A 25,690-nucleotide genomic window follows, 5' to 3' on the forward strand; every position below is an offset into this window, starting at 1 on the left:
CTGTGGACTGGGTGCAAATGGAACACGCTAACAGAACGTTAGACTGACTCTCTGTCTCTTTCTGTCTCTTACACTCTCAATAAAGCTTTTTCTCTCTCTTATTATTCTCAACCACACTCTCTCCCTGTCTTTCTTTTGCTTTCTGTCTCTGTCTCTGTCTCTTTCTCCCTCTCTCTCTCTGTCTCTCTCTCTCTCTCTCTGGCATGTTATCCTCCTTGGATGTCTGTCGACATAAAGTATGGTTGCATAGGTTTTGATGTACCAACACACACACATACACACACACACGACTAATGCCACTAACGCGTGCCCAGACTTGCGCCATGCTTCAGATTACTTCGACAGGGTGGAGCGTTGGCTGAACGAGGAAATATTCCAAAAGTCAGAATTTCAGGCATTTGCTGTCGTTTGCTCCGGCACCTTGGTTATGCAGGCAGGGAGCAGCTGCTGTCATTACAGATACTGTACTGTGTGTGTGTGTGTGTGTGTGTGTGTGTGTGTGTGTGTGTGTGTGTGTGTGTGTGTGTGTGTGTGTGTGTGTGTGTGTGTGTGTGTGTGTGTGTGTGTGTGTGTGTGTGTGTGTGTGTGTGTGTGTGTGTGTGTGTGTGTGTCTTTCCCTACCAACGGCTTGGGAGAAACACGCTTGCTGCATCAACCAGCCACTCCCACACAGGGAGGAATGGGAATAGGACGATGTTGACCCCAAGCCACTGATCTTTGTGTTTTATAGAGTTTTTATTTACGTACATTTCCACATGAAGTAACAGAAAACTAGTACTGAAAAAACTCACCTAATTGGTCCATAAAAATTTACTCATAACAGAGTACCTGCAGAATAACTACAGGTTTATAACCATAATTAAAACTAAGGTTTGGTTTGGACTACATAGATATGAGACTACTTTTAAAACCTGACGATGTTCTTATTATCAACACACAGATAGACATTATTCCCCATATCGCCTCTCACAGCCCCACACTGCACTTGCTGGCCATTCCCCAAACTTAAAGAGTTAAGACCTGGTGACAACTTGTTCTGGCTTTATTTCTGTACATCGCGTTTGTCGGCCATATTTGTTTATGCTGTGGTGTCTGGTGATCACAACCCTGGATCTGGATTCTGTGTCTTATCTTGTGTTGCATTGACGGGTTGGGCTACTGCTACTGCACAGATACTGTTAAGCCCAGTCCTAAAAGAATCTCTAGAACCTTCTCTCCCTACAGATGTAGGATCTTAAATGGATCAGCCTGTTGCAAGAGAACTTTCCTGCAATGCAGGGGGGAATTTAAAACTTGTGGTGTATTTGAGGTTTAAAAAGTCTTCTGAAGTTTGTAATTTCCACTGTTAAATTTCAGTCTTGATTTTCCCTTCTAAAAAATGTATCAACCCCTACAAAAATGTATATTAATTACAATCCACATAATAATTCAAATGTCCTGATGCTGCAGGATTCTTTTCTGGCTCAAATCAAGATCCTACATCTGTAGTTCCACCCTATGGTGTTTGTAGATCTGAGGGAAGTGGATAGTTGTGAGCAACATGGTAGAAGTTACCAAAGTCCATTTGGAAGACTATAATAAAATCCTTATTTTATTGCTTAAACCTATCCAGCCCCTTCATATCTGAAATCACTAAATGGGAAGGGGCCTATGGCTAGAGGATAGGTCTCAGTATGGAAAGGGATGGGGACTAGTGTAATTGAAGAGGGTAGCAACTAGTCCTTTATAAATAGTCAGGAAGCAAGCACACGTGGAATGATTGCTCAGAAATGCAGACAAACATTTAACCTGATGGGACATGAAGAAAGATAAAGATAGACAGAGAGAGATAAAGATAGACAGAGAGGGGTTGAGAGGTGCACAGGGGATATAGGACACATTTTGCTCCTGTGTTGTCTTGTCTCCATGGACTTTAAGTCCACCATTTTTACCTCATCAGTTGCCATGTAGATATTGCTTATACAGAAATGAGCTTCATTATCTTCTTTAGTTTTCATGAACTAATCCATACTGAACAAAAATATAAACAAAACATGTAAAGTGTTGGTCCCATTTTTCATGAGCTGAAATAAAAGATCCCTGGATACCTCGAAATTGGGGAGAAAAAGAGAGAGAAAAAATAAATAACATATATACGTTTTTTTTTTACATCCCTGTTAGTGAGCATTTTTCCTTTACTAAAGGTAATCCATTAACCTGACAGATGTGGCATATCAATAAGATGATTAAACAGCATGATCATTACAAAGGTGCACCTTGTGCGGGGGACAATAAAAGACAACTCTAAAATATGCGGTTTTGTCACACAACACAATGCCACAGATGTCTCGAGATTTGAGGGAGCGTGCAATTGGCATGCTGACTGCAGGAATGTCCACCAGAGCTGTAGCCAGAGAATGTAATGTTAATTTCTCTACCAATATTGTTTTAGAGAATTTGGCAGTACAATCAACCAGCCTCACAACTGTTGACCACGTGTAACCACACCAGTCCAGGACCTCCACATCCGGCTTCTTCGCTTGCGGGATTGTCTGAGGAGGGGGATGGGGGTGCTGAGTAGTATTTCTGTCTGTTTGTGGGGAAAAACTCATTCTGATTGGCTGGGCCTGGCTCCCCAGTGGGTGGACCTGGCTCCCAAGTCGGGAGGGCCTATGCCCTCCCAGGCCCACCCATGGCTGCGCCCCTGCCCAGTCATGTGAAATCCATAGATTAGGGCCAAATGAATTTACTTCAATTGACTGTTTTCCTTCTATGAACTGTAACTCAGTAAAATCTTTGAAATTGTTGCATGTTGCGTTTATATTTTTGTTTAGTAAATACTTTATTCATACAGGGGATCCCCACTCTACCAATTCCACTGAAACATGGGCTTTCAGTTGTCCCTGTAAACTGGGTAATTTTGAACACCATTGAATGTAGGCTATGTTTGTTGATAGCATCCACTGTCATGTTTTCTTTCACTTATGGGACATCAACTGTTTCTGAGGTTGGCCTTTTGCAGATACTGTGGGCCTTCTGTTGCAATAGCAGACATGTCTGTCATCTCTGATGCCTTTTGTCGATACAGACACGTCAGAGAAAGTGATGCAACCGTTTGTCTTTATGCCATGTTGTTACTGTACTTTGGTAACAATGTAGACCAATTACTCAGCTGTAGTTGCAGGTGAGGTATAAGACAATGACTGAATTGTAAGAAAACTGGACGAATTTATGTTTCAAATTCGTTCCATGTAGAGTAAATAAAAGAAACATGAATACAATCTTCGGGTCGCACGCGGACGGCAGGTGTCACAGATTAATGCGCGATTTAGTATTAGGCATGATATTTTACAGTATTTTATCCATAGACCTATAATGAAGATTTGGATAAATGAAAAACACCTTTGTAAGACCATTACATAGGCCTACATTACATACATTATTTCAAGGATTAAAAGGGTTCATAGACTATAAACTATATAATGCATTCCAAATATTAGCTCATTGCTATTCAAATGAAGACGACAAATTCAGAGTTCTGTTTTCCAACACATTTTTCTTTTCGATAATCCGACTGGGTTAATTTATTTCAGTGAGCACAGGAAAATACTCTTCCAAGCAGAGTTGATGATCGTTTGTTGAGTCGCCTTACGATGTCTTACTGCAAATATTTTCGAAAACGAATTGTTTATATTTGGTGTATATTCCTTTCAGATAGACTTTCAGCCTATAGCTATAGCGTGTACATTAATTGAAAATTAAACTGTAATGAAACAAATTATGTTTTAATTTAACAACTAGCTAGAAATGTACTACATGTTATGTAGCCTAAGTAGTGTGACATCAAAATGTAACATTAAAATAAATTATTTCAAATAAATTACCACACTAAGCCTGAAACTAAGCGTGAAAATGTATATAATTTACGACTAAACACATGCACCTTCAAAATACAAAATTTTGCTCTTACAATTTTGATCACAGAAAACGAGAAACAAAGTGATGATATTGAAAATGTGTGCTACATGAAACGAGAAGGATGTGGACAATAATGTAAAAATGTAAAAGATTAAGGCAATTCCACCAACAACACTTTCAACTGCTAATTCATTGTATAAAGCAACTTTAGAACGACATTATCAACGAATGGAATATTTTCATCATCATTGTAATGCAGTGCAGCCAGTGTTAGTTGGCGTTGACGCGCGAGATACAATTCCCCACTGTCGCGCCTCGGTTTATCCAACCACGCAAAATTACGCCCCAAATAGTTCATAATACAGAGTTAAAGAAAAGGCCTGACAGCTCCTGACGACCAGCGGTGGAAAAAGTACTCAATTAGATACCTTAATAGAAAATGACTCAAGTAAAAGTGAATGTCACCCAGTAAAATACTACTTGAGTAAAAGTCTAAAAGTATTTGGTGTTGAATATACTTAAGTATCAAAAGTAAATGGAATTGCTCAAATGTTCTTAAGTATCAAAAGTAAAAGTACAAGTATAAATAATTTCGACTTCCTTATATTAAGCAAACCAGACGGCACAATCTTCCTTTTTTATTGGATAGCCAGGGGCACACTCCAACACTCAGACACAATTTACGCATTTGTGTTTAGTGAGTCCGCCAGATCAGAGGCAGTAGGGATGACCAGGGATGTTCACTTGGTAATTATGTGAATTTGACCATTCTTGTCAAAATGTAACGAATACTTTTGGGTGTCAGGGAAATGTATGGAGTTAAAAGTACATTATTATCTTAAAGAATGTAGTGAAGTAAAAGTAAAGTTTCCATAAATATAAATAGTGCAGTACAGATACTGAAAAAAACGGCTTAAGTAGTACTTTCAAGTATTTTTACTTAAGTACTTTAAACCACTGCTGAAGACTATAGTCATCACTTAACCGAACTTCGAAAGGCGACTTCTTCTCTCCCCGAGGCGCACGTCTTTGGAAGAGGGCTCGCCGATTATGGTTTTATAGAGATGGGGGGTGGTGGTCGCGCTCTGTCTATATATAAAGTCGATTGAGGATGCGTTGATCTATTGGTTCGTGTGTATTAGCTCTTGTGTCGGCTGAGGTCAAGTGATCTCCCTTTTTTCTTCAAATGCCTTCGCCCCGCCTCCCTCACAAAACTAGCGCTATGGGGTAGCCTATAAATAGGCTACTACAGTAGTAACAAAAGAATAGAACTTCCTTGAAGCGTGATGACCGGCTGGTTAAACTCACTGGAATATTATGTTGTTTCAATCCGCAGCTTACTGTGCACATTGGGAAGAGTCTAAACGGGATCATTGGCTATAGGCTACCGTCTCCAGGTGTCATACGCGCAGGTATGTAGCACGATGTCTACTCATTTATTCTCACTCAGTCGGTCTGTAACATTCTTTTCGTCAAGTCGTTGTGTGACAGTTGTTGTGACCGTTATTCTCACTCAGTCGGTCTGTAACGTTTTTTTTGTCAAATCGGTGTGTGCAGTTGTTGTTATGATCGCCGTGTGTGTTCCTCAATAAATACATAGCTTGAAATAGCCTACCTTAAAATATTAATACATTTCATAAATGACAATTATACTATAGCCTGTACACTTCCTTATTTGTATTTGATTAACAGGTACATACTAATGATTGATGTGGAGGGTCGACTGTTTACAATAACAATGACCTCGTGTAACAGTAGACTCAGCCACTGGAGAAAAACAACTTTTGAGGCATCAACAACTAGATCAATTTAAAAACGGGTTACATCATCAACTGTAACCAATAAAAGGCGGGACTTCCGTTTCAATTGCGGCGGAGTTCTCCACATCAACTGCTGTTTTATCACTGCCAGAGCCTAAGAAAATATGTTATAAGTGATTTAAATAAATATAAATGATTTTAAAAAAAGTATATATTATATAATGCAACAATGCATGGGCTTTGTTAAATGTGCTAAATTAACACCTTTGCCTTTTACTTATTTCTGAAAGGATTGTTTGAGTTAGATTAATAATATTTTTATACAAACAACACACACGTCTCAGCTACCATTACACACTGTAACTAAGTTTATATGACATACAGACGTTTATAGTTCAACGAGAGTGGCGGAAGTGAAATACCCCGTCAGCAGGGTTAAATGTAACAGGCTGCAGGATTCAATGTAACACTCTTCAATTTTAAAAATAAGTGGTACTTGAAAAATGTTATGATTTGAAACCGATATTTAGATGGAAATACACTAAGTTGACAAAACATATTTTGATAAAAAAAATTGTGCATGTCATATTGGCCAAAAACGAATTATCCAAAATTAATATAAGCATTCAAAAAGGTATTATCTTAGTTGTACTGGGAAACTTGATGTAAAGAAGTGAAATGATATATCATTATGTGAATGTGTCTAAATACTATATAAAATACCAAATTATAAAATGTGTTTCATTTGACCCCCCAATTACTCATTTTAATCTAATCTGAGTCTTTTGAAAAAAATACTAGAATAATTATTGTCATCAACTAATCAAAAGATCTATTCTTACGGATACATTATATATGATTAGATACATGGGGAATGTTCCACTGGTCATTAAAAAAATGGAGGCATCAAGACTATTCATGTTAGGCCTCAAAACACTTTTTGGCCAATAAAATAAAAAATGATTGACTGGTACTCCTAAAACGTCTCAGGTATGTAGAGACATTAACCAAGTATTAGCACATTGAATAACGGCTTTCTAAGTGGTTTCTAATTTGTAGGTGTTACAACTGACCCTGTGCATACTACCACTTGTGCCATAAAGGCCCATACCTCATGGCAGAGGATACAGCATGCTGTTATTGTTCCATGACCATACTATCCCAACCTCATTGGCTTTTCTTGTCTTGTTTCAGATACAGGAGAACTCTAGCCATCTTTCATACCCAGTTGATGGGTACGTGTGAATGTGTTAGTGTAGATGTGTCAGGCCTTGCAGTGCTGAAGCAGCACAGAATGGTTTGTGGGTAATACAGGGATACAGGCTGTACTGTGCTGTTGCAGTAACGCCTGGAGAAACATGGAAAAAAGGATTGGAAGAGTGAAAGCAATACACAAATAGTTCCACCTGCTAGGCTATGTCCTGGAGGGCCACGGTGTATGCAGGCTTTTGTTACAACCCAGCTCTAACACACCTGATTCAACTAATTGTGGTTTAAGACCACAATCAATTAAATCAGGTGTGCCGGAGCACAAGCCTGCATACACCATGGCCCTCCAGGACCAGAGTTGCCCAACCTGTGCTTACACCTATCCTATCCTCTCAGACCTATGATAAGTGTCTAAGGCAAGGTCTTGAGAGTTCAGCCTGGGTACAAGAGAGGATGGCTGTGGTGTTATGTGCATGTCTGTGACAACGTGAGCGAAGCCTGGACATCCGAAGCTTGTGACCGCCATTCTGTGACTGGCTGCCTTGCTGTAGCAGCACGTAAATATTGGAGTTCACCACTGCTGAAGCCTCCAGTATTGACGGTGCTGTTGAAGCAAAGCATTGCCGTTTGACATCAGTCTATGGGCTACCTGGTTGAATAAAACAAAGTTTGTTTTTTCATTGTTTTATTTGTGTTCTTGATCAAATACATTCTCAATTCTATTTCAATTTAGAGAATTGTACTTTTGGAAATATACTTTAGGACACAGGAAATTGATGTCAAATAAAATATACTGTATAAATTGAGACTAATGGTGAGGTGAAGCATATTGACATTATGGCCCTCAACATTATTATCCTTTGTCGCCATCTGCTGGTCAATCCAGTCTGACTCGCAGAGAATGGATCCATCTCAATAGTCTGAAGTCCACTGATATTACAGAACTGGACATGGAAAGGGAACCACTTCAGACTTTTGAGATGCACCCTGACACTGAGTTCACTTTTTCTTTCCTTCACCAAGCTGGCTCTGTGTGTCCTGTCTTCTGAGATGTTCTGCCCTGGGGGTTTCACTCAGTACAACGATCTGGGTATTTCTACTCCTTTCAAACATGTAGCATTCAGTCTTCTCCTCTTGGGAAACTGTCCTTGTGTCGATCAGGCGAAACCCATCCTTCAGAAGGGTGTCTACCAGCAGGCCCAGGACGTTGGTGCTGTTGAGAAGCTTTCTGTCATCCGGCTCAATAGTTACAAACCTGTAAGAGTAAAACAATGCAAGTTTGGTCTTTAAAAATGGTGCATAATATAGTTATTTGAATAAACATACAATAGTTATTAAGGATCCAGTGTTTCCCCTAACATTACACAGGCGAGTGCCTATACACTAGGCAGCTAGCTACCTGCTCTCCATGTCCCCCGGACTTCTCACTTCCCCCCCTGCTGCGCCCCCAATGGACAATCCCTCAGGGACATTCTACCTGCCCCAATGGACCTTTACCCTGCCCCCACCCCCCAATGGACATGTATTAGTGTTACAGTTGTAAATATGTATATATTTTAATTATTATTTGTATTTTTTCATTCACTTCTCTTTTTGACCTGCACTGTTGGAGCTCGGAGCTTAAGAATTTCACTGTACCCTGCAATTACATCTGCAACTCTGTGCATGTGACTAATAAACTCATCATACAGTATGGAGCCCTTGAGGAATTGGCCAATGGGAGACACTGAGATGGGTATAATAGCCTACGGGGTGAGTGTAACTTCCCCTCACCTGGCAGAGAAGTCATCCCTGGCTAGTTGGTCAGTCCCACAGTGGAACACCATGTCGTGGTGAGAGGGTCTCTGGACCGATACAGGATGAGGTGTGCTGGAGTTCTGAGGCAGGTGTGGGAAATTCCCATTCAGATTTGGATCTTCCACAAAAATGAATATCCTTCTCGCCAAAGCCTCCAGAGTTTTGTTGTTGGAGCAGAATATTTGGAAGAATCCGTGAGTTTCCTGGACAGAGAAGCGCAACTCTAGAACCTCAACTCTGGATCGATGGCTGTTCCTCTCAACCCAAAGTGCCAAAGGATGCAAACCATAGAACTGTGCTTCTTGAGCCAAGCCATTGTAGTCAGAGAATTCTGCTGGCAAGGTGATTTGACCTGTCCTCATATAATCCAGGATGTATTTAAAGAAAGTCCCATCTCTATCTACAAAAACTTGTCCACTGATAACTTTAAAATCTGCGTCTTTGCCATCCAGGATCCTAGCTATTCTTGAGTCTTGGTGTCTTCTGAGAGTTGACAGAGTAGTGGTGAATGTTTGACCTCCAATATTGAATGTTATTAAGTCCTGGGCACTCATGTTTAGATGACTGACAGTTTAAATCATTGCAGACAAGAATGGGTCTGAGGAGAGGAGTGGTATTCAGTGAACATATCCTGGCAACACCAACCGTAAACAAAACAAATTTCATGCTAGGTGAGTGCAGTCACATAACTTCAGTTGGAGAGGCTGGTGACAGTGCAGAATGTTACCACTAGGGGCTAATATGAGCCACAAATTGAAATTGATCATTGAGCCCCAATGGAGTAAATCGAGTAATAAAACACAGGAGGTTGGAGGCACCTTAATTGGGGAGGACGGGCTCGTGGTTATGGCTGGAGCAGAAAAGTATCAAATACATGGTTACCATGTGTTTGATACCATTCAATTCATTCCATTCCAGCCATAATTATGAGCTGTGCTCCCCCCAGCAACCTCAAGGGGTACTAAAGTTACTAAATGGAGTACAGAGAGGTTGGCCCCCCGGATGGTTGGTTTGGCTCCTGACAGTAGACATTGGTCTAAAGTTACATCTACATTCAACATGGGATTAGCATTATCCTTTTTTTGTTGCATTGTTTTTTATGCTTTAGCTTCGTGTCTCTTTTATTCAGTCTACCCTCCTGTCTGTTTAGTTCAATAAATGACAGTGAGTGGCACTTAATCTGCACTAATCTGAAAAGAAATAGGATGGGTAATATGTGAGCATATGTTTATGTAGTTTCCTCAAATTCAATGTGATAATGTTTATTTAGTTGTAGGTAATACATTAAAGCAATAATAAACAACAAACTGTAGTAGTGATTTGATTGTTTTTCTGTTCAAATATTAGTGTAACTACATTTGTGTGGATTAACAGTAAAGTCAATTCATTTCTTGTTTAATTTGTGAAGCATTGATCTTCAGTGATTCTTCATAATTAAGTCCTCCCTTTGGGCTCAAATCCAACCTATCTGTCAACAACAGCAAGCAATCCGTGTAAAGTAGCCAGCCATAGCATAGTTGATTAGCAAGTCGTTTGGTAATAATGTACAGTATCTTCATTGGAGACAAAAAAAAACCGATATATTGCAGCAATTTAAGGGTATCAACTAGTTACATTGCGCAACAATGTTGCAAGGAAGTGGGTTCACACATACTAGCCATAGGCTTCCTCCCCCAATTGACAGGATTCCGTGGCTCCTCCCTGACGATATTATCCCATCGCGGTGTATCACGTCTGGACAGCCACCCTCGGCAAAACAGCAGTACGTTTTCTCTTTTCCCACCGGAGCTTCAAGCGCAGGATAGCCAAACATCCCGAACACAGACAGCCATGGCAGAAAACGCCGATTTGGATAACCACCGAATTAAGAGCTTCAAAAATAAGGGGCGCGATGTCGAGGTGAGAATCTAGCTAGGCTAACGTTAGCTGGCTGGCTAACTAGCCGTTAGCAACGAGTGCTTGCCAACACTCGGGGTTACCTAGTTCTCAATTCGGTTTGGTTGCTGCAGTATTCATTGTCCGTCCGTGTTGAAGTTATCTTTTTCTATAATGTGTCGCCGATTATGATATCATCCACATTCACTAACTAACTAAAGTGTATCATGCGGAGCGGGCGCGGCTTTCGCAAGGCCTGCTAGTTAGCTAGGAAAGTTGCTAACTCTGTGCTTGCTAGCAGCTAGCTAGGTTGTGAGGAACATATTTTTGGAAATGAACTATTCTGGCATCAACTAAACTAAATGAAAGTAATAGTTATAATTGGTAAAAGGCACCAGACAACTAACTATCTTGATGTTGGTCATGGGCATGACATTTGATATTTCGAGTTGGCAAGTCAGTCACTGTAACTTAACTGAGCTAGATAAGCTTACCAGCTAACCAAACCAGCTAATTATAGCTAGTTGTATGTGTCAAAATGGGCGGATGATGCACATTAACTGTTACAAAACAACTAGCACAACTCAACTTCCACGGCTGCAACAGTTGAGATTCGGGGTTATTAATCAGTTTATAATAATATACCCAGCTAACTAACTCATACGTGAATGAACAGCTTGCAATTCAATGTCCCAGTGACCGCAGGGTGGGTGTTTAACAAACAGTGAGTTAGAGCAGTTGCACCATAAACACCACAGCACATCTGGAACTAAAGCTGATGATGCTACTGTCACCATGCTGATTCAATACACCTCCAGAGTGGCGCAGCGGTCTAAGGCACTGCCTCTCAGTGCAAAGGTACAATTAAAACCTCATACTCGATGATTAGGGACACACATTTAATTCAAAGGGACATGCCATTTCCCTTGTATCTGTATTGATCACACATCCTTAACATAAATATTCCACTTTTGTGACGACATAACATGTTGACTATCCCATATTCTTATGTATTAGAAACACAGTAATCTCGGATGGAGGGCATGATGGATTACTGTCCATCTGGTATGTGCTATATTGAGCAGAGAGGAAACAGAAGTGCGGCATGGTTGTTTTGGGGCCAAGTGCCAGTGTGACTTGCACATGTCTAACGACCCACCAGCCCTGCTGATAAGCTTGCAGCAGCTAAGCCAAGAATACGAAATGGATCACTTGTTGTCAGAGATGAAAGGCCTTGTCCAGATACAGCCCCTATCCTTTAGGCACAGTAACCTATCAGATCTATAGAAGTGCCCCAGGGCAACACACTCACCCTGCTCCTATAGTGCTGAATTCTACTGCATCAAAGAGGACACACACAGCATCTTCAGTGAGATTTAGGCTGTGTTTAGACTTCAAGGAATGTTAAAAGCTGTAGGATACAGAAAATTTATCCCTTTCACAAGTTCTGATCTACACCACCACAGAGGGCCACAGTGACTGCTGTGTATGATGTTGATAGAATACAATAATAATCCCAACATATAACAGGATACTCCACAATCAACATTGGCTATGCAGAATAAGTAGTATTCAAATGTAAAGAAAGGTTGAAGACCTCTGGTGTGTTCTCCAGGAGCTGAGGCAGTCTTCCCTCTCACAGGAAGTCACCCTCTTGTCCCAGCATGGAATGAGTGTCCCAGAGAAATGCTTGGAATTCCATAGATTTGATCGATCGTTGTTGAGTTTCAGAGGTTTCTGACTTCCTCCTCCCAGCTGGCCAGCTGAGCCACTCTCAGGCTTTCTCTCATGGCTGATTCACTATCCTCCCTAAATACAGTTCCCACAAAAGGCAGTGTTGACCAAACATTGTGTTCCGTCTTCAATAGATGGAGTTTTTCAAACGCATACGGAACCACATCTGTTTTTTACTGCAACCTTGAGTTAGGGTGTCAGATCAGGGGCAGGGTTTTACCAGCAGCAGGGGGTCACGCCTTTGATTTGGTGGATAAATGTAAACAGAATCATTGCTTGCATGAGGGAGGTTACACAGCGTTAGTAATATGAACCAGGATGCCCCGACTGGCAATCAAGTTAACATGATCCTCTGCCGCCTGTTGCCAACATGCAGCAGTACACTTGTAATCTAAAGCCCAGTCTGTAAACAAAATGGAGCCAGTTCCAATTGACTAACATTGCATGTGGTTTGTTTGAGTGTATGGGCTGTCTTTTTAATGCTCCAGTAGTTAGGCTCATCTCTGACTGTTCTCCTCTCTCTCTTACAGACTATGCGAAGACATCGCAATGAAGTGACAGTGGAGCTGAGAAAGGTGAGCCTCAGCATCTCTATTGACTGTTTATAGTTCAGTTGCATCCAGTGGACTAACCCATTAGCCTACTTCTGCTCCTCCCCACACTGAAATTAGAAAGGCTCCACACTATCCTCTTGAGTTTCACCCTTCACCTCCCACCCTACCACACCTCTCTGGTCTCTGTTTGTGTCCTGGCCCACTCCACAGATGCCATTCCAGCGCTGCCGTGTCTGTCATGTACCTCTTATTTTGGTATGCGTGGCACAACTGTAAATTTAATTGATACATGCAGGCCCTTTTTCCAGCCTGTTAAGTCTCTCTGGGATGTGGATGTTAGGTGGAAGCAAGGTTATAGAATTAATTCACCTTTATTTTGATGGGAAATGTTGCAGTCTCTGTTTATCCAATTGGCCGAGACAGAGCAGCCTGGTCCACCCCCTGCCCCTTATGGGCTGTTCTATCTGCGTAGTCATTTTGTTTCTAAATAGGTGTGTGTGAGGAAACCACCCCCCCTCTTATGCTCAGGTTGTTGTTGAAGAGTCAGGATGCCTTGGCTGTATTTAGGTCATCCCTCTCTCGCTCTCCCACCCTGTCAGAGAGGCCAGACTGGTCTTACCCCTCAGCCTTGGGGAGGGTTTCCCTCTCCTGGCCTGCGGAAGCGCAGAGCTCTGGCCAGCGGCCATTAAGTAGGTTCGTCAGACACACAGGCTTGTCTTGGACGTATGACTCTATAGCAGCTGCTCTGGGTAGAACCATGACCATTCCTCTGGATGTATGACTCTATAGCAGCTGCTCTGGGTAGAACCATGACCATTCCTCTGGATGTATGACTCTATAGCAGCTTCTCTGGGTAGAACCATGACCATTTCCTCTGGATGTATGACTCTATAGCAGCTGCTCTGGGTAGAACCATGACCATTTCTCTGGATGTATGACTATAGCAGCTTCTCTGGGTAGAACCATGACCATTCCTCTGGATGTATGACTCTATAGCAGTTTCTCTGGTTGGAACCATGACTATTAGAGGGGTTGGTGCCAAACTGAACTTAGATCAGCATCTGTGTGGGGGGACGACGACGACTTCATTCCATTGGAATATGACTCTGAGCTGAGATGGATGATACAATGAAAATGATTGACACTGACCATACCGGTCACTTATTGCAGGCATTTATCTGATATCGTTCATTACGATAAGAAGCCTATATTAGAGAAAAGAGAATACATTTTCAAATACATTTTCTAAAATGGGTGATTTGAGAAAATGTACAAGCGCTGCACATCAATGTTCCAAACTTATCATTATTGCATCAATTCAGACAATTTAGCGCGGTATGGATTTTTGTCCATATCGCCCAGCTCTACTCTGAGCCCTTGGTCTTTGCACTAAGGCCCCAACATGTCCTCTGAATGTGGCTTGCAGAAGTGTTTCAGGAAGTCTGAGCTGACCAGAAGTGTGAGAGAACTTCAGTTTTTTTCTGCTAAAAAGCCATGTCCTACCCTTACAGAAGAGCAAACCACTAATGTAGGATGAGTGACACAGCAGTTCTCTCACATAGCACTATGTGTGCTGCAGAAGAGAACCGTCTGTGCTGAGATGGATGCATTCCTCCCTCGTGCTATTTGCCACTTACATCACTGGGAGGTTATGGGAGCAGTCTTAGCCTGTAGGAGTCAAGCAGGGAATCTATTCCCTCTCTGTGTGGGTGAATGTTTCCAATAGTATTCACTCCTATATTCCTTCTAGGATTCAACACTTTAAAAAAATATATATATATATTTTCTCCCCCCAGAACAAACGAGATGAGCACCTTCTGAAGAAGAGGAACGTTCCACAGGAGGAGAGCCTGGAAGACTCAGACATAGACTCTGACTTCAAAGGGGTGAGTCAGTCCTCATTCTCTCTCACACTACGACTTCAAGTTCAGGAATGCCAGGGATATGTTTCCTAGCTCTAACCTTGCACCATGTAAACACGTAGCTACAGCAAATCTCACAACTCTAGTTTTTTGTTTTGCAGCAAAATGTAACACTGGAAGCCATCTTACAGGTAAGCCTGCGTTCTGTCAGTGTTGTTGAGACCCATACACCTTGAGCTGTTGGCGCTAACCTTGTGTTCTCGCTCTCCTTCCTGTCAGAATGCTGTCAGTGACAACGGACTCATCCAGCTCAGTGCCGTGCAGGCAGCCAGAAAACTCCTGTCCAGTGACAGAAACCCCCCCATCGACGACTTGATTAAATCCGGCATCCTGCCCATCCTGGTCAAATGCCTGGAGAGGGACGACAAGTAAGTCTGCTTTATGGGGGGGAGGAAGAGACTGTATGGGTCATGGGGCACCTTTGCCCTGGAAGAGTAATTAAAAGATGAGGGCAGTAAATTGCCCCCGTGTTAATTCTGTGTGATGCCCCCGTTCAAAAGTTGGAGAAGTGCGAAAGGAGAGAAGGCTGAAAACCGGAGCGTGAATGAGTGGGTAGACTAGCCCTGTATGTGTCAGACTGCTCACTCTCCATTCTCTCGCTCTCCATTGTCTCTCTCTACATTCTCTGTCATGCTCTGGGGCTACTGGTGTGCCCTCCCTCTCCTCCACATGGCTGGGCTGATGTGAACACTGTAGCAGGCTGCAGACACACAGACGGATAGGAGAGAAAGTGTGTGTTCCGCTCTGCTGCACTAGTACTGCCCCACAGCTGACAGCTCTGTCTCTTCGGTGATGGGGGTGGGGAGCGATTAGGGTGGACTCCCCTGGACATGGACTGGTGGGTGGGATGAGACGGGGGAGGCGGGGCTTAATGTGCAGGGTGGGGTGTCACGGTTGGACAGGCACAGGGCTGCTGGAGACATGGGGGGGATTTATGTGTTGTGTAGAAAGGGGAGGTTGGGTGATGGAGGCAGGAGCTTTGAGGCAACGATAGATAGATATACATATATATATACACACACTACCGTTCAGAAGTTTGGGGTCACTTAGAAATATACTTGTTTTGAAAGAGGGCACATTTTTTGTCCATTAAAATAGCATCAAATTGATCAGAAATACAGTGTAGACACCAGTCTAAACGTCAACAGTGAAGAGGCGACTCCAGGATGCTGGCCTTCTAGGCAGAGTTGCAAAGAAAAAGCCATATCTCAGACTGGCCAATAAAAAATGTAATATTAAGATGGGCAAAAGAACATAGACATTGGACAGAGGACCTCTGCCTAGAAGGCCAGCATCCCGGAGTCGCCTCTTCACTGTTGACGTTTAGACTGGTGTTTTGCGGGTACTATTTAATGAAGCTGCCAGTTGAGGACTTGTGAGGCGTCTGTTTCTCAAACTAGACACTAATGTACTTGTCCTCTTGCTCAGTTGTGCACCGGGGCCTCCCACTCCTTTCTATTCTGGTTAGAGGCAGTTTGCGCTAACACGACGTGCCATTGGAACACAGGAGTGATGGTTGCTGATAATGGGCCTCTGTACATCAATGTATATATTTAATTAAAAATCTGCCTTCTCCAGCTACAATAGTCATTTACAACATTAACAATGTCTACACTGTATTTCTGATCAATTTGATGTTATTTTAAAATGGACAAAAAATTTGCTTTTCTTTCAAAACCAAGGGAATTTCTAAGTGACCCCAAACTTTTGTGTGTGTGTATATATATATATATATATATATTAGACAGGGGTGGGGGTTAGTGGTGATGCAGGTTGATATGGATTGTTGATCAGTAGCCATGTGATGTTGATGGGCTTATTGGTCGTGTTTTGTTGTCTGGGGACAGCTTCTGTTTGTCTCGTCATATAGCCAGCCTCATTTACTCTCTCCTCTTCCCCAGTCCCTCTCTCCAGTTTGAGGCTGCCTGGGCGTTGACCAACATAGCATCAGGGACGTCACAACAGACTCAAGCTGTGGTCAAATCTAGTAAGTAGTTTCTAGTTCTTCTGTGGTCCAGTTTCAAACTGACCCATCAGGCATACATAATGGACCGGTCTATTTGAGCCAACCTATCCATCTGGTTCCTGGTATAGAAACACCTGTTCTCAACTGTCTTCCCCATCTCTCTGTCTCTTGTCTGCCAGACCCTCACTCTACCTCTGTCTAACTTATGTATCTTTCTCTACCTGTCTTTAACTGATGTCTCTGTCTCTCTCTGTTGTCTGCAATGTTGTCTAACATATGGGTCTGCCTTTCTCTCTACATGTCCAGATGCTGTGCCTCTATTCCTGCGGCTGTTACAATCTCCTCACCAGAACGTATGTGAACAGGCCGTGTGGGCGCTAGGCAACATCATCGGTGAGTGATGGCTCACACACACACATGCATACACACACACACACTGGCCGATGCCAGTCAATGACACCTGTGTTCTTCCCGTGCAGGCGATGGACCGCAGTGCAGGGATTACGTAATCTCCTTGGGCGTGGTCAAGCCCCTGCTGTCGTTTATTAACCCCTCCATCCCCATCACCTTCCTCCGCAACGTCACCTGGGTCATCGTCAACCTCTGCCGCAACAAGGACCCACCGCCCCCCATGGAGACAGTACAGGAGGTAAGACAGACATTCAATCTAACTAAATTTCGTTGATATCCAATTACGATCTTGTCTCATCGCTGCAACGGCCTCGGGAGAGGCGAAGGTCGTGTCATGCGTCTTCCGAAACATGACCCGCTAAACCGCGCTTAACACCTGCCCGTTTAACCCAGAAGCCAGCTGCACCAATGTGTTGGAGGAAACGCCTTCCAGCTGACGACCGAAGTCAGCCTGCAGGCGCATGGCCCGCCACGAGTCGCTTTAGCGCGATGATCCAAGTAAAGCCCCCTCGGCCAAACCCTCCCCTAACCCTGACGACACTGGGCCAATTGTGCGCCGCCCTAAGGGACTCCTGGTCACGGCCGGTTGTGAAACAGCCTGGAATTGATCCCGGGTCTGTAGTGATGCCTCAAGCACTGCGATGCTGCGCCACTCGGGAGGCCAATCTGACTGAGTTATGATCTTCACATAGATGTTTGTGTCGTCAATATTAGCTGAACCCTTTGCCCAACAGCTCTGGCTGTGTTCCATGTGTTTGGCTCTGAGGACAATCAGACAATGGGGGGTTTGATTAGGGAAAGTGGTCTGGGACTTTGGGTGCTGCCTAGCATTCTGCTTCCCTGTTCCCAACCATCTAGCCTGGTCCTGGAGGTCTGCAGTGTCTGCCTGCTGAAACAGAAAACACCCTGGGTCCTGTCTGTTGATCTGCTCAATAGTCACTTCATTGTACGCCTCCAATCATTATGCCTGACTCTCTCTCCTCTCCTCCTCTTCCAGATTCTACCTGCTCTCTGTGTATTGATATACCACACTGATATAAATGTAAGTATCATCCTACTATCACAACAGCAAAGCTAGTTGTTTTGCCATTCCCTATGGAAATTCCCTGGTTCTAACTCTGTCCTCTCTCTGTGGTCAGATCCTAGTGGATACAGTGTGGGCCTTGTCCTATCTCACAGACGGAGGGAACGAACAGATCCAGATGGTCATCGACTCGGGGGTTGTCCCCTTCCTCGTCCCCCTGCTCAGCCACCAAGAGGTCAAAGTTCAGGTATGTCTGCTTCCTTTCCCCTGATTGGAAGTAGGATTAGGGCTGTTACGGTGACCGTATTACCGCCACATCAATGGTCATGAGTCATGTCCACAGTCAAATGCCACGTGGCCGTTTAGTCAGGGTAACTAGGCTTCTATAGCTCTGCTGCTGTTCTTTAGTAGCCTACCAAACTTGCTAACTGCCTGGTACTCAGCACTCTCTTGTCCCTCTAATCACTCTGAAATCAATGCAAATGTATTTGAAAATCTAATCAAACACTTCATGAGAGCTCATGTTGCGCAACATTTTAATAGGCTATGTAATTGCGTGAGAAAACTGTGATGGCTTTATTAAAGAGGAGTATCCCATCAGCTTTCTATTGGCTAGGCCTACTATATTTTATTTTTTAAACTTTCCTAATATTAAGCACATTGCTTAAATTTACAACAGGAGTATAGCCTACTGGCTGGCATGAAAATAAACCACAGCGTCCTCCAAGTGCATAGATCGCATTATTTTTTTCCCTCCCTACACCTGTTCCGAGATGGCATTAAATCAAGAATAGTCTGATGGGTGACAATATTAGCCTATCAGTTGTGAGTGATGTATTATCACTTGTGAATGATGCCCAGTGTGTGCAGTAAGGCAAACGGCGCATGCCTTGTTTCGCCCGACTTTTCCCAATCACTTCATGTGGACTAGCCCATAGGCCTATATGTTTTAAGGTTTGTATCACAATTAAAGTGGCCAAATAACTCCTTAAAATGAAGCACATGAATCTGCTTTACAACCGGTGTAGTGCCTAACTGGCATACATAGGTGGCGCTTGAGTTTCAAGTTTGAGGAATTACATTTTCACCATAGAAATGCACCTTATTTAATATTAAAGCATTACATGCAGAATCGCATTTACGTTCACTTTGAGAACAGTGTTTTCCTGCTAATTGATTGAATTTTGGAACATTCGTGCTTATAGCCTACTGCCGTGTGCGCATTGCTGCACTTATGTGATGAAATAGCCTAATAGTTGATCAACATTTTAAGCTAAATGCCCTGATCTGTTGCATCAGCCTCATTTTGATGTGAGTGGTTGTATTAATTTGGGCTTTATCGTATTCCACAACAGGCCCAGAGTATGTTTAGAATAATTATTTATTTCACAGAAGGACAAGCGGACCAACAGAATAGGTACATTTTTGTACTATGGGGGATAGTAGATTGACATAGGCTAGTGCTTTTGCTGTTCGTTAGGCCTACTCATCTTGTTGGCTGATGAAAAGTAGGCTAAATGTGAACCGTTCTAACATAAGAGCGACGCGCATGTGTCGGTCTTCACTTGTAGCCTACTTAGCTGAGATGCCTGTGAGAAGGACCTGATCACGTGACAGGCATTGGCTAATTAATAAGAATTGAAATATGAGAGAACCACGTGAGAGGTGCTTTGGAGCACGGTAGCCGGGAGACAGGAATTATAATTATTATATTCAGCCCAAGGGCACAACGGCCACTTTAGTGGCAAAAGGCATAGATTTTTTTAGGGGATAAAGGGGATGCCGCTGGGAAATTCGAGGCCTGTTGAGAATATTATCAAGTGCTTGTCAACTTGTGAATGAGAGAATGATGGTGTGCAACCTGCAGCAGAAACAGTGCTCATGCCATTCATGAGACTTTATTCAAATCATCATTAGTCGCATCATGCAGCCTTACAATGTATCAACTAAAGTTGCATAAATAACTCAAACATATAGGAGTACCTGTTTTTTTTTTTAACTGCTCAATACAGAATAGCCACATTTGCAAACTTCTTAAATTGTTTGGAGAAAATATCCTTTATTTAATTTAGCTATGTTCAGTTGTATTCTTCATACTATAAAATAATGCCATGGAATTCTAAGTAAATCTTGTCGCATAAACTAGTGTAGCCCACAGCCATTTGGCATAGCCAGAGCCAGATCAGGACCTATCATAAGGAAACTCGGTATGCTATTCTGTTCTTCTGAAATAGACTAAATTTTCTTTAGAGCTGTCTAAAATAAATAGTGGATTTGTTGTAAGGGTGTAGGCTATATTACATGGATTTATTAGATGTTCCTAAGATCTGCATCAGTGACTTGTAAGCTGTGTGGAAGCCGGGAGATGCTAAACGTGTTTATGTTAACTGTCAATTACCGTGTGAATGACAGTTTATTTGCTTGACAATCACCGGCTGACAAGATTTCATGACCGTCACATCCCTAAGTAGGATGAAGTCACCCCTACTCTGATCTAAGATCCGTTTCCAGTTTTCCCTCTAATGGTTGAGGTTAGGCTTGTGGGAAGGGTAATATACCTGGAACTTACTGTACGGAATGTGTGACTTCCTGTGACGTCATTAACCACCTATGATGTCATATCCTGTAGACTGCAGCTCTGAGGGCAGTGGGGAACATTGTGACGGGGACAGACGAGCAGACGCAGGTGGTGCTCAACTGTGACGTCCTCTCGCACTTCCCCAACCTGCTCACACACCCCAAGGAGAAGATCAACAAGGTAACAGGCACACTTTTAGATGCTATTGGTGGCATATGTTTGTTTTGCTGTAATTAAGTCCTGTAGCGTTGAAATGGGATGGACCCCAGTGTCGTTTATTTCCAACAGTATCTATACCTCTGTGTAACGGTCTCAGTCGTACTCATGTGGTCCATGGTGTGCGTGTCTGTGGGTTTCTCTCAGCTGAATGGCTTCCTGTGTGTGTGTGTATCCCTCCCGCCCACTAGGAGGCCGTGTGGTTCCTGTCCAACATCACAGCAGGCAACCAGCAGCAGGTGCAGGCCGTCATCGACGCTGGCCTGCTGCCCATGATCATCCACCAGCTGGCTAAGGTGAGTCGCTGAGCCCTTATGTAGCCCTACGAAGCATTATGTAGCCCCTATGTCCTTGTGGAGATCTGTAAGGAACACTACCCTAACCACTGACAACCTCTCTCTGTGTTTGTCTGCAGGGAGACTTTGGCACACAGAAGGAGGCAGCCTGGGCCATCAGCAACTTGACAATAAGTGGAAGAAAAGATCAGGTATGTTCTACCAGGGCTGTTTCCATCAATACCCAATCCATACAGCGTTGCATTTTGTATGGTCCTGATTGGCTGGTTAAGTTTACCCATCTGTAGGCAAAGCACGGCCCCGATAGGCTGATCTGCTATGTTCTACCCGACCCTATAGGTGGAGTACCTGGTGCAGCAGAATGTGGTTCCCCCGTTCTGCAGCCTGCTGTCTGTGAAGGACTCCCAGGTGGTTCAGGTGGTCCTAGACGGCCTCAAGAACGTCCTCATAATGGCCGGGGAAGAGGCCAGCACCATCGCTGAGATCATAGAGGAGTGTGGAGGTCAGTGTGTGTGTTAGAGGGGGGAGTGCTTGTGTGTCAGTTCACCATGTTGTCATTGTATGACAGTGTAGTGTTGCTATTGTGAAGCACACATTCTAGATTGATTCACTGCGATGGACTTTCATGCCAATTTCTCTCTGCCCATTAGGTCTAGAGAAGATCGAGAACCTTCAGCAGCATGAAAACGAGGATATCTACAAACTAGCCTTCGAGATCATCGACCAGTACTTCTCAGGAGACGATGTGAGTACCTCTGCTCTGACAGAAGCCCTACAGTTTGCACACCGTTAGAACCCAGCGCTGTCCTGACAGTGCTGTGCTGGGTGTAGGATGTGTGCTACAGAAACGCAGGGCCTTTTTCCTCCACTTCCTCTGTCAATGGGGTAAGACGGATGAATCGGCTATAGGCCTTGCTACAAAATTCTATATAAAATCGAATGAAAAATTGACCTATGTTTTCTGTAGTGACAGTGAATCTAGTCTCCACTCTGTGTGTTTGTTCATCTATGGCACCACCCTGATCCATTTATTTTCCCTTCTCTCTTTTTAGATTGACGAGGATCCCAGTTTGATCCCCGAAGCCACTCAGGGTGGAACATTCAACTTTGACCCTGCCACCAACCTGCAAGCAAAGGAGTTCAAATTTTAAAGGCAAATGTCCACCTAGTAGGTCTAACTCTCTAGCTGCTCTGAACCCTCCAGTCACCTCCTTCCCAACATCAATCACTGACTCACTAACAACAGTTCAAGCACTGAAGGAAGGATCATTGTTATCCATCTCTTTTCAAGCATCTCACAGCGATGCTTATAAATGTTCCAGAAAGAGAAAACGCCTCGTCCGTCATTCCTGCAGTTGCCAAAAAGTTGCTATTATCCTCTCTTACTCAGACACGTTCACACACACACATACACACTGAAGAGACTGAAGTCATCTGTGTGCATGGACCAATGATCTTGTTCTACCAATCATCATATCAGCAAAGAAGAGGAATGGTCTCATTTAAAGGCGTGCTCTTCTCTGGCGTCTGGTCTCATGGTCTGGGATCAGAGCACGTTGGACACAGCGACTGAAGACACTCAACCTCTGAGTTAATTGACTCTTGAGGAGTACGGACAGCATCTAGGCCGTCCTTTGTTAAACATTCTAATTGATGACCTCATCAAAGGGCTGTTAATTATTCAGTCCTCATTGAACTACAGTTTTTTTGGAACAGAACACTGAGAATGAATGCTCTCAAACCCCTTCTCAGAGGGTAGAGAAGTGAGCAGTTGACAAATTCCCATGTGGACTGAACAGATTTCAACAACCACCCACCACTATAATATTTTTCCTTTTAGTTGTGAAATCATCATGAAAAACAATGGATTTAAAGTACAAAAAATATATATTTAAAATTATGCAACAGGGAAATTCTGAAATTAATAACAAGGAAGACTTTGTAGCATTGATCTATGGATGGCTTGCTGGTGGAATGGTTTTTGGGTTGAGAGGAGGGGATTGGAGTTGAGCTGGAACCAAACGCACCTCTCCTCAGAACCTCTAAACTGGGTTTTGGATCAGTCCCTCTTACCAGGTTCTATCCTCTGAACGAGAAACCCCTCAACAACAAATAAGCCTTAAAAACCAGGCTTCAACTGGGCTTTTCCAAAAGACATCCATCTCCTCTTGCAGGGGAGACATATCGTCGGACATTGAATTTAATGACTCAAGAATTTGAGGAAATATTTTGGAAAGATATACTGGTAGAGGGACAGAGAAAGACGATGTAACACTGATTTCATCTGTGTAGATTCCACATCTGCAGTTTCTATTCAGTCTTATGCACACTTCAGTCACCCCTCCCTCTGCTTACTGTGTGTGGAAAGCAATGTTTGCTTCAATAAGTCAAAGCTATGGTTGCATTGCAGTGGTCCATTGACCATACAGTTGTTCCATATTTTTCTCTTCTATATGCTACATCTAATTCTACAATTTAAGAGTATTTCCCCAACTGTCTGAAGTTTGGTCTGTACAAAGCAGCTGCATTTTGCCAGTCATCCATCGATCGGTTCACTTTGCGAGGCTGTAATGTTTTTACTGTTGAAAGATGAACAGGGAAGTTTTGTTTTTAAACGTGTAACGTGATCGATGACTTGATTGAAAATTCTCTTGTGAACTGGACTTTTGTCTTGATTTCCCTCCAGCATTTATTTGTGAAGGGACCGGAAAAAACAAAAATTACATTTGGACTAATGTAGTTATGTTTTGGCTGCTAACTACTGAGAAGGCATGGGGATTATTTCAGGGGAGCGGCCCATGCCTTTTTGGACTAGCCATTCACAACCGATGAACAAAGTCTAGCTGGTGTACAGTCATTGATCTAGATTCTAGAGACATAGAATGAGAGCCACTTTAAAGAATGGAATTTTTGTCTTGTATCAGCAACTGATACAAGCTTATGCTTTTGGGCAAGATTTTTACTTGCTAATGAAACATGTACTAAAGACAAAAGCAACAGATAGCATTTTGGCCTCTGTCTTACTTTTTATACATTTTAGAATCCATATCTCTTTAAGGTGGCTCACAATGTTCCTTTCAACTCTTGTGTATATTAAAGAAAATGAGTTGAAATCCATTTAGCCGTTTGGTCACTTGTGTTTTTTCACTAGGTAAACTGAGAACCATGGCAAATGCACACTGTTTATTTGGATCCCCATTTTGTTTTTGCATAAGCAGCAGCTACTCTTCCTGGGGTCTACAAAACTGATAGACAAGGACAGTCGCAACAATGTGCACTGCTCAAAAAAATAAAGGGAACACTAAAATAACACATCCTAGATCTGAATGAATGAAATATTCTTAAATACTTTTTTCTTTACATAGTTGAATGTGCTGACAACAAAATCACGCAAAAATTATCAATGGAAATCAAATTTATCAACCCATGGAGGTCTGGATTTGGAGTCACACTCAAAATTAAAGTGGAAAACCACACTACAGGCTGATCCAACTTTGATGTAATGTCCTTAAAACAAGTCAAAATGAGGCTCAGTAGTGTGTGTGGCCTCCACGTGCCTGTATGACCTCCCTACAATGACTGGGCATGCTCCTGATGAGGTGGCGGGTGGTCTCCTGAGGGATCTCCTCCCAGACCTGGACTTAAGCATCCGCCAACTCCTGGACAGTCTGTGGTGCAACGTGGCATTGGTGGATGGAGCGGGACATGATGTCCCAGATGTGCTCAATTGGATTCGGATCTGGGGAACGGGCGGGCCAGTCCATAGCATCAATGCCTTCCTCTTGCAGGAACTGCTGACACACTCCAGCCACATGAGGTCTAGCATTGTCTTGCATTAGGAGGAACCCAGGGCCAACCGCACCAGCATATGGTCTCACAAGGGGTCTGAGGATCTCATCTCGGTACCTAATGGCAGTCAGGCTACCTCCGGCGAGCACATGAAGGGCTGTGCGGCCCCCCAAAGAAATGCCACCCCACACCATGACTGACCCACCGCCAAACCGGTCATGCTGGAGGATGTTGCAGGCAGCAGAACGTTCTCCACGGTGTCTCCAGACTGTCACGTCTGTCACGTGCTCAGTGTGAACCTGCTTTCATCTGAAGAGCACAGGGCGCCAGTGGCGAATTTGCCAATCTTGGTGTTCTCTGGCAAATGCCAAACGTCCTGCACGGTGTTGGGCTGTAAGCACAACCCCCACCTGTGGACGTCGGGCCCTCATACCACCCTCATGGATGCTCGTTTGAGCAGACACATGCACTTTTGGGGCCTGCTGGAGGTCATTTTGCAGGGCTCTGGCAGTGCTCCTCCTTGCACAAAGGCTGAGGTAGCGGTCCTGCTGCTGGGTTGTTGCCCTCCTACGGCCTCCTCCACGTCTCCTGATGTACTGGCCTGTCTCCTGGTAGCGTCTCCATGCTCTGGACACTACGCTGACAGACACAGCAAACCTTCT

The 25,690-nt window shown here is 43.4% G+C and overlaps 2 protein-coding genes across 2 annotated transcripts; one reads left to right on the forward strand and one right to left on the reverse strand.

The window, feature by feature from the left end:
- Positions 1 to 7,865: 7,865 nt before the first annotated feature.
- Positions 7,866 to 9,448, reverse strand: LOC139412911 (putative potassium channel regulatory protein). The gene is made up of 2 exons (XM_071159767.1): positions 8,640 to 9,448; positions 7,866 to 8,121 (listed from the first exon to the last, which is right to left on the reverse strand). The coding sequence occupies exons 1-2, from the start codon at positions 9,215 to 9,217 to the stop codon at positions 7,866 to 7,868; spliced, it is 834 nt and encodes a 277-aa protein (XP_071015868.1). The 5' UTR covers positions 9,218 to 9,448.
- A 725-nt stretch (positions 9,449 to 10,173) lies between these two features.
- LOC139412910 (importin subunit alpha-4-like) lies at positions 10,174 to 24,356 on the forward strand. The gene is made up of 16 exons (XM_071159766.1): positions 10,174 to 10,562; positions 12,803 to 12,847; positions 14,623 to 14,712; positions 14,850 to 14,879; positions 14,968 to 15,116; positions 16,650 to 16,735; positions 17,021 to 17,107; positions 17,194 to 17,363; positions 18,123 to 18,167; positions 18,265 to 18,396; positions 20,779 to 20,907; positions 21,135 to 21,239; positions 21,359 to 21,430; positions 21,579 to 21,741; positions 21,890 to 21,984; positions 22,292 to 24,356. The coding sequence occupies exons 1-16, from the start codon at positions 10,206 to 10,208 to the stop codon at positions 22,388 to 22,390; spliced, it is 1,854 nt and encodes a 617-aa protein (XP_071015867.1). The 5' UTR covers positions 10,174 to 10,205; the 3' UTR covers positions 22,391 to 24,356.
- The last annotated feature ends 1,334 nt before the right edge of the window (positions 24,357 to 25,690 follow it).

Source organism: Oncorhynchus clarkii, chromosome 7 (assembly GCF_045791955.1).
Source record: "Oncorhynchus clarkii lewisi isolate Uvic-CL-2024 chromosome 7, UVic_Ocla_1.0, whole genome shotgun sequence".
In the NCBI taxonomy this organism is placed as follows: domain Eukaryota; kingdom Metazoa; phylum Chordata; class Actinopteri; order Salmoniformes; family Salmonidae; genus Oncorhynchus; species Oncorhynchus clarkii.